Source organism: Setaria italica, chromosome IX, assembly GCF_000263155.2.
Source record: "Setaria italica strain Yugu1 chromosome IX, Setaria_italica_v2.0, whole genome shotgun sequence".
NCBI lineage: Eukaryota > Viridiplantae > Streptophyta > Magnoliopsida > Poales > Poaceae > Setaria > Setaria italica.
The window spans coordinates 1,375,386-1,384,531 of NC_028458.1; the positions used below are offsets into that span (position 1 = coordinate 1,375,386).

General features: G+C 53.1%; 1 protein-coding gene and 1 non-coding gene across 2 annotated transcripts in view; both read left to right on the forward strand.

Moving 5' to 3' along the window:
- The first annotated feature begins 5,860 nt into the window (after positions 1 to 5,860).
- Positions 5,861 to 5,933, forward strand: TRNAE-CUC. The gene has a single exon. It is a non-coding gene; the product is annotated as a tRNA-Glu (tRNA).
- Positions 5,934 to 6,903: 970 nt separating this feature from the next.
- The window catches only part of LOC101771455 (translocase of chloroplast 159, chloroplastic), a 5,074-nt gene continuing 2,831 nt past the window's right edge, over positions 6,904 to 9,146 (forward strand). Inside the window, exon 1 of the mRNA XM_022822808.1 lies at positions 6,904 to 9,145. Within this exon, the coding sequence (XP_022678543.1) occupies positions 7,094 to 9,145 (2,052 nt within the window). The 5' untranslated portion in view covers positions 6,904 to 7,093. The remainder of the gene's footprint in view (position 9,146) is intronic.

Below are 9,146 nucleotides of genomic sequence, written 5' to 3' on the forward strand. Positions count from 1 at the left end.
TGGGATGTGTGTTCTGTGTGATATAATCTGGTCCGGCTCTATGTTGAGCTGTATACATTTTTCAGCTGTATAATCTGGTCCGGCATTGCGGTGACACTACTGTACTGGCGTTTTTTTTTTTGAGTATCTGTACTGGCGTTTTTAATAATAGCAATCTGAACAGAAGAAGCAGCGGGTGATCGATCCTCTGATTCCTGCGGCTGTGAATTTTGTTGTTGGGTCAGTAGCCCATGTGTATACCAACAACAGGTTCCTCGGTGAACTCCGTTGTTTATGAGCCAACACCACACTCCGGTCCTGCATTGTTAGCAAGCATGAAAATAGGAACAATCGAGACATAACTGCTAACAACAACAACAACAATGCATTCTTTATTAGATCATCATTGCTCACGAAATCAGGTGTTACATGTGTGAGAAAAGAATGAATAAAATTGCGCTAACACTGTCAGGAACAAACAACAATACACGTTTACAACTTGTTGCTCTGGGCTAAATCTAAGCTACACCTTTTGCATCAGAAAACATCTACTGATCGTTGATGAACTCCTCGATTAAGGCCGGATCAAACTGCACGAGGGGCTTCGATAAGATCAGTTCCACGTACTCGTCATCCATCGGCGGACACGCCAACGCCAGGCCGCACATGTCGTCGTCGTCGGTGAATGCACTCGGTGTGCTGCTTCGCTCGGGTGACGGCGCCTGGGCGCACGAGGCGGCGGCGGCGCTTTCCGTCCGAGCAGCGCGTGGCGGCACGGCGCGGGCCGCCGAAGAACCCAAAAACTCGTCGAGGCTGATCTCCATTACATCGTCGTCGTTCGGCTGGTCTTGGTACTCCGGCGCTGCGGGCTCGCCGCCTCCCGGCAAGTTCTCTGTCTTGAAGTAGCTTAGCAGCTCCAGCTCGTCCTCCAGCATCTGTGCGAACGACATGGCATCGTCGTCCTCCTCGTTCGTCTCATATAGCTGGCGCTGCCGCGCTCTGGTCGGATCCTCAGGGTGTTCGACGGCGTCCGCCTTCCTCTTGCGGGCCGGCGACGACGCCAAGGCGCAGCGCGACGACACGTCCGATGATCCGGGGCCACCACGGGATGACTTGTACACCTTGCAGAGGAGCATGTCGCCGCCGCCGTGCTCCTCGGCGATGCCGTACTCCACCATCATCCACCCCGGCTTGATGATGGCTCCCGACGGGGTCGTCTCCCGATGATGGCTTCCAGAAGTACCCGCCGGCGCTGCCTTCCACCGTGTACTTGGTCTTCCCCGGGTTCCAGGCCCCCTTCTTCTTGCCGTCGGCGCCGGCGACCGTCCACGACCGCTGTCGGGAACAGCCGCGTCGCCGGGGCGCGTTCTTGCCGCCGACGTGTCGCGTGGGGCTGAAGAAATACCAAATCCCGCCGTCCGTGGGGTCGTGCTCGCGCACGAGGTTGTAGGGGTGCAGTGGTCGGAGTAGACGTCGGCGTCGTGGACGCAGTCGCCGCCGACACCCTGCTTGCCGGCGATCTTGGGGCGGAGGTAGTCGTCGATGAGGCTTTCGTCACTGGGGGCGCAGTGCTGTTGCAGCTCCATCGATCCCGACGATGAACGATGGATCGGTGGTGGAGTTGCCTCGACCGGATGTGCTCCGGCGCGGCTACTCGACGGGAGGAGGACGATCGATCTCGTTCTTGGCGATGACGACTCGATCTCGACTGGAAGGGGATGCACTGCCGTGGGCTCCTTTTTATTGACGGAGGTATCTGCAGCGTAATGGCGTCAACTCAACCCTGCAGAGTCGGAATCAAACGAACTAGTGCTGAGTGTCGGACTGAAACGCTGCCACGATTATCTGCAGTGATAAGTTGCAGCGATTATCAATCAAACTGATCAACTGATGATTAACCGCGCGTCAACCTGAGCAGGGTCGGATTCAACGCAATCGTTTAATTTGCCGCTCCGCAAACATCGCAAAAGATCCAGCCGTCAATGGCGAAAACTTGGAAACTTTCCATTCCGTAGCAGAACCACGTCCTGTGTGTCCGTACATTGCAGTTGACGAGTGGATTCAGATTGACGCGACACCCAAGTCTTCATGGCTTTATAAGCGCCGTGCACATCTTCTGACCTGCACCTACGATCCAATCGCCAGGAACCAGACCTTCTCACCTTCACCTACGATCCAATCATCCCCTCCTCTATCTCGCCGAGAACCAAGAACCTTCTGACCTTCATCCACGATCCGATCGCCCCCTCCTCGTCTCGCCGAGAAGCAGCTCGACTTCGATGGCTGCCGAGGACACCGGTGACGACGCGTCCATCGCCCTCCTGCACCGCCTCCGCGCCGGCGCCACCGTCCACTTCGTCCACCACGTCGACGTGTGCTCCGCCGCCCCCGAGGACCTCGTCGCCGACCTGGAGCCGGCGCCGGGAACCAGTGTCTGGTACTTGTACTGCGTCAAGAAATACAAGAGCGCCCATGGCAGGCCCGGCGGGCACAGGCAGCGCGCCATCGCCGCCAGCGACACGTGCTGGCACTCGGAGGCCGGCGCCAAGGACGTCAAAGGATCCCAAGGCGGCGGCACGGTCTGCAACCTGTCCTACGGCCGCAAGGACGGCCGATCCTTCACCCGGCTCGGATGGTGCATGATGGAATACGACGACGCCACCGGCGGCGGCGACCACGTCCTGTGCAAGATTTACCGGTCGCCACGCGCGCAAGGGAAGCCGTCGTCCGCCGCGTCGAAGACCTCGTCCGGATCCAAGCGCAAGGCCGGCGGTGAGCACACCGAGGCACGGCCGGCCAAGTTGTTGCACGAGCAGGACACCTTCTTCACCAACGACTATGCTATGCCATCCACGGTGGCCCAAGTCAACGTCGGAGGCGAGGAGGAGCAGCATCTAAGCACGCAGGACGGCGAGTTCGTCCAGACGATGTACGGTCTGCTGCCGTCGGTGGTGGCCCAAATCAACGTCGAGGAGTGGATCAGAGGCGCGGAGATGTTTGGAGGCGATGAGGAGCAGCAGAGCAGCAAGCCGGAGCAAGACGACTGGTCCGTCAAGGTAGCGCCCCTGATGACCGAGGATATTGCAGTCGAGGATTATTTGCTCGCCCCGGAGACGACGTCCGGCGAGGCCAGCGGCGTGCCAGCGACGCTTACACCACCGGACGACGCCGACCTCTTCGATGTCGAGCTGGACAGCGAGTTCAGTGTTCTACAGGAGCAGCATACTTGGCAGATGCAGCAGCCGCACGCGGCCGAGCCGGATCCCATGGCCGAGTTCGCCCATAGTCTCCAGACACCGCGTGCAATGGCGATGGCATTGGCATGCCAACATCAAGAGAGCTACTGGATGATGCAGAGCTTTCTTCCAGGACATCCCTCGTTTCTGATGTGTTCATGAATTCCATTCTGATGTATCTGCACGCTAAGTTTCTAACTTTCTATGCATTAGGTTGTAATGACTCTACTTGCTTAAGTTCCCGTCTCATCGTGTATAGTTGACAAAACATCAACTTTGACAAAAGTAGCGTAGCTACTTTTACTGTGATTTACGATCGCAGGATGCATGAGTAGTTGTGTGAATGTAAACTGTGACAACTGACAACAATGGTGTCGTACGAAATAAAAAATGTGCTTGGATTTTATATAGTTGATTGTGTGTATTTGTTCATGTTCTTTCCTTGTAATTCATCATGAGATCGATAAGATGTGATGAACACTGAATGTTGGTTTCGTTGACGCATTTGGCCTTTGACATCGGAGAATCTATCCGTGCTTCGACAATCAATTCGAAGTTGTTCAGATCATTCAGTTGGTCATATGGATTAGCGCACAATGTCCAGCGCTGCCTCGAGCCCTCGACAATCCCAGTGCACATCAGGGTGTCCCTTTGCCTCTCTCAGTTCTTCAGAGCCCGGTCTGATGGCCATGCCTGATCCCAGTGCAGACTGCAGACCAGAAGATTGAATACTCATTTAGGCAGGCTGTTGGAACGGAGGACAAATGCATTGGAGTCACAAGCTTCTGTGTAACAAATGTGAATGACAAGCACGTCCAGCGTGGACAACCTGAAGCCAAAAATGCCACGTTGTCTGCCGCTCGCTCGATTCGGAAAACACCATCTGCTGCTGTGCTGCATGAATGGCTGCTAGTCTTTTTGCACGATTCCCCAGTGGAAGACAGATCGATGCGCCATGCACGCGATGTTGTACAGTGGCGTTGGTCGAAGGCGAGTGACGCAACGTCCAACTAGCTGCCTGAACTCCGGCGGTGCTCCGGCTAGCCGAGGCGGCGTCGCTGCGACGACCGGGGGAGGACGGTATTCGAAATACCGACCGGGGGTGGACGGCCCTAGTATCCTTTTAGCCGTTGGATTGGCCTCGTACGGTCCAGATCAGGCGGACGGAGGACTCGGTCGTCCTTGTCAGGGAGGTGCGGTTGCGCGGGAGCTGGATGCCGCCAGCGCCATGGCGGAGGCCCGGCGCACCCTCTGGAGCGTGGTGGAGCACGCCCGCGGGCTCGTCATCCGAGGAACGCGGGGACGTCGTCACCGCTTCCTTCGAGGTGCCGGTGCGGCGCTGCCGGCGTGCCGCCGACTCGTACCTCCTCGTCGCCGCCGGCGCGGGCTTCCTGTACTGCTCCGAGCTCCATCACGACGCATGATCGAAGTGGATGGTGAGACATCCCACATGGACATGAATCCATGAGCTGACTGCTGGGGTCAAGCTCATCAGCATGGTGATCCGGAGCACTGGTTCAGCTTCTGAAGAAATCTTCTTGAGATTATTCAGAGTGTGTTTGGGGGCTTTGCCAAAGGGTTCGAGCCATCAGCTGACTAGTGCTTGTTGGACGATTCACTTGTTAAAGTTTACTTAAAGTTCTGTCAGATAATACAGTACAATGCAGATTCCTAATTCCAAAATCTTAGCGCTCACAATCTTGACTTGACATAGAATAAGAGAGACACAGTACAATTCCTGATTTTTTCTGCCCCGAAAGGATCAAAAGCTTTGCCATCTAGATGTCGTGAGGCGGCTCGGTGCATGGCTGCTGCATCTGCACCAGGACTAGATCCACAAGGGCGGCTTCAAGGCCGACGTGCCTCGGCGTCGGCGGCACCACTCATTCAGGCCGAAGAAGCGTGGACCAGACATCACCCTGCAAAAACCGAGTAATTGGAGCCTGTAAACTGTAAGCACTAGTGTCAGGTTCTAGCGCTATCACTCTGTTCCAGGAACGAATTCACTTGCCAGAAGAATTCGAACGACGAAATGAATTAGAGCTCGATCAGGCCTGTGGGTTCGTCAGTTCATTCGTTACGACTTATGCTCCATTGTTGAGTCTAGATTGCTTCTCCAATTGTCCAGTTTTTCTTTTCCACCAAACTGTTTTCTTTAAATTACTGCAGACAAAACCTGTCTGTCTCTGCTTAATGGAGGTTTCAGCTACCGTGAAGGCCGAAGGCATTGTTGTTCCAGCAACTGCTGTCATGCTGAGTCTAAAGCATCGATCAGGCTGGCATACCTTTCCCAACGTAAGTAAATTTCTGAAGTAAATAGGATGGATGACATTTGCATCCTTTGATTGATCAACTACCGTGAAGGACAATAGGATGGATGACGGTGCCATACTTCTTGATGTGTCTGGAACTCTGGGTAGGTTCCAGTAGCGTTCTTCACCATAGTAACGATGAATCACGTTCTTCCCTTCGCTTTGCCATGAACACCATTTTTCTATTTGCCATTCTAGACCACACTCTACACTAATACATGCTAAACTGCTAATAGTAGCACACACCAACTGCATCAGTGCAGTGGAACTGGCTTATTGCTGGGTTTGCTAGAAGACCAAATAAAAAATTTATTATTAAGGCAATACGCAGAATCCGTTGTAGTCTAGCTGGTTAGGATACTCGGCTCTCACCCGAGAGACCCGGGTTCGAGTCCCGGCAACGGAATTTTTTCAAGAATAATCTACGAAATGTTTTTTCGTACTTTCTTCGAATGGAACCTGCATTTTTGTACACGGCTGCAACATATTTAAAGCGGTGGGTTGTACAGATTCTAGAGAGACCTTTTTTTAAGGCTGACACCTTCTAAAACTGTTGGTTCAAGTTGCTATCAACAACTCACTTTAGCCGGAGATGTTGGAGAGCCAGGACGCCATGTATTTTCATCTGTCAAGAAACACCCTAGTTTAACACCTGTCACATCGGATGTTTGATGCTAATTAGAAGTACTAAATATAAGCTAATTACAAAACTAATTGCACAGATGGAGTATAATTCGCGAGACGAATCTATTAAGCCTAATTAGTCCATGATTTGACAATGTGGTGTTACAGTAATCATTTGCTAATGATGGATTAATTAGACTTAATAGATTCGTCTTGCGAATGAGCACAAGGTTCTGCAATTAGTTTTATAATTAGATCCTATTTAGTCCTCCTAATTAGCATCCGAACCTCCGATGTGACACTGTTAAAGGTTAGCACCTTGTATCCAAACAGCCCTAAAGTCAAAGAAACTTTTTATGAGACTACTCATGGCATTGCTATACCATGATTTTGGTATGAAAATTTGCTTCACCACTTAACGAAGAAAAATGCGTCATGACAATTTTTTTATTGAGATGAAACATCTATACGTATTGAACTAACATTTGGACACGTTAGATGGAGTTGTCCTCCAATTTGTTTCAGATAGGCCATGCTTACTCTACACGTGCACTCCTTCCTGGCCAAGAAATCAAGTTCCAACTCAACCATAGAAAAAGAAAAAGAAACACACAAAGTCTCAGCAAATCTCACGACCACAAAAGGCAAGAAAAACGGAGCAAACCCCCGAAAAGACCTCCAAAAATTTAGGAAGACCAGCCGCACGCAGTAAAAGGAGGGTCCAAACCATAACCCCGCCGCCCGCCGCAGCCATCCCCTTCACCCACCCAACCCAACCGAATCCACCCTCCTCACGCCTTGCTACTTCCCCCTCCAGCTCCCGCAGGAAAATAATCCAATTCCTTTTTTTTTAATCCCAAAACCAGCTAGGCCGACGCCGCCTTCGAATCCAAGTTTTACTAGGACTCGGCGGCGGCTCCGCTTGCCCACCACCGCGCCGCCATGGCGCTGCTCGTGCGCGCGCGCCTCTCCTCGCTCGACGACGACGACGACGACGCGGCCACGGCGTCCTCGCTGTCCTCGGCGGCGTCCTCCCCGCCGCTCTCGCCGCTCCCGGCGTCCCCGCCGCCGCTGCCCGCGCGCGCCGCGGTCATCGGCGCCCCGCGCGTCGCGGCGCAGCTCTCGTCCGCCGACGAGGACGTCAGCGAGTCGCTCGACGACGACACCAGCTCCGGGGAGGACGGCGAGCTGGTGGAGGAGGTCTCCAACGGCTTCTTCTTCGCCGTCGCCAGGGTGCCCCCGCCGCCGCCGTCGCCACCGCCCGAGGACCCCAGCGCGGTCCCCGGCGGCGAGACGGCGGGGTCCGCCGCCTCTGCGTCCGAGAGCGGGGACAGCTTTGGCGCCGCGGAGGGGTCGCTGGAGGAGAGCTTCATGAGCGCCAACAGCGTCTTGGAAGTGCTCGACGCCGGAGCAGGGAGCGGATTGGGCGGTGGCATTGAGGATGGTAATGGTACGGGCGTCGAGGGATCGTTAGATGGGAGCTTCCAGAGTTCCAGGAGCGTCATTGGCGCGCTGGATGGCGGGGAGGCTGCTGAATCAGGTGATCTGGTGGATGTTACAGGTGTTCCTGTCCTGATTGATGATGAGCAGGGGGTGCAGGATGTTGGTGCTGAGGCTGTTGATGATGTGGCGCCTGAGCCTTTCATGCCTATTGCTGGGGAGCCTTTGGAGGGGGAGAGTGTGTCTGATCATGAGGTTGCTGAATTGCTTCCTGTTATCGGTGCTACAGAAGGAGAGGATGCTGGTTTTGGACTTCGGAGCGATGATTCTGATGCAAAAGGTAGTACAGCAGAGCATGTGGCAGTTATGGATGTTGAAGATGCTAGTCCTGAAAATGTTGCCACAAGGGATGGTGCATCTGACACTGTGGAAATCCGTGATAATTTTGATGAACCAGAATCTGTTGCATATGACGGTCATAATAAGGTAGACGAGGAAGCTGATGGTGACCATGAAGCTTCGGATGATCTTGCATCAATGCCAATCTCCGCAAGTGATGATACTGTGGACCTTCTGGTAAAAGAACCGGAGGACAACGTGCCTGCTTCCAAAGGCACACGCTTTGGTGTGGATGATTCAGATGATGTGGAGGTAAACGGCGATGATGAATATGAAGAGGAGGTGAATGGAAAGGAAATCGAGCTTTTTGATTATGCAGCTCTAGTTGAACTTCTAAGGGCCGCAAACATCTCATCAGGACAAGGCAAGGCCAAGGTTTTTCCATTTGAATCTTCTGAGCCCAAGCATCTGCCTCCCACTGTAACCAGCATTCCTAGGACTGACGTGGCTTCTACAGAAAGAGATGACCCTGAGAAAGAGATGACCGATGAGGAAAAGAAGATATACAGAAAGGTGGACCTGGTACGAATCAAGTACATGCGTCTCATTCATAGATTGGGTTATGATACTAACCATCTGGTACCAGTGCAAGTGCTGTATCGGCTTAGTCTTGTTGAAGGTTTCAGGCGTGTTAGGATGGCAAACAATTCCTCTGAGCTCGAGAATGCCTGGAAGAGGGCTTTGCAGCTTGAGGAAGAGGGAATTGAGGACCTTGAATTCTCCTGCAATATTTTGGTCCTTGGGAAGACTGGGGTGGGGAAGAGTGCAACGATAAATTCCATTTTTGGCGAAGATAAATCCAAGACAAATGCTTTTCTACCGGCAACATCATCTGTGAAAGAGATTACTGGAGTTGTTGATGGTGTCAAGTTTCGTGTCATCGACACCCCTGGACTTGGGACTTCGGCCAAGGATGAAAAATCAAATCGGAGAGTGCTCAACTCTGTTAAGAGGTATATGAAGAGATGCCCTCCTGATATTATTCTGTATGTCGATCGGATTGATACCCAGCGACAGGAAGCAAATAGCCTATCCCTCTTGCGAGCTATTACCAGTGTGCTAGGCCTGTCAATATGGTCCAGGACAATTATTACTCTCACTCACTCAGGAGCAGCTCCCCCTGAAGGCCCTAGTGGTTCCGCAATGAACTATGATA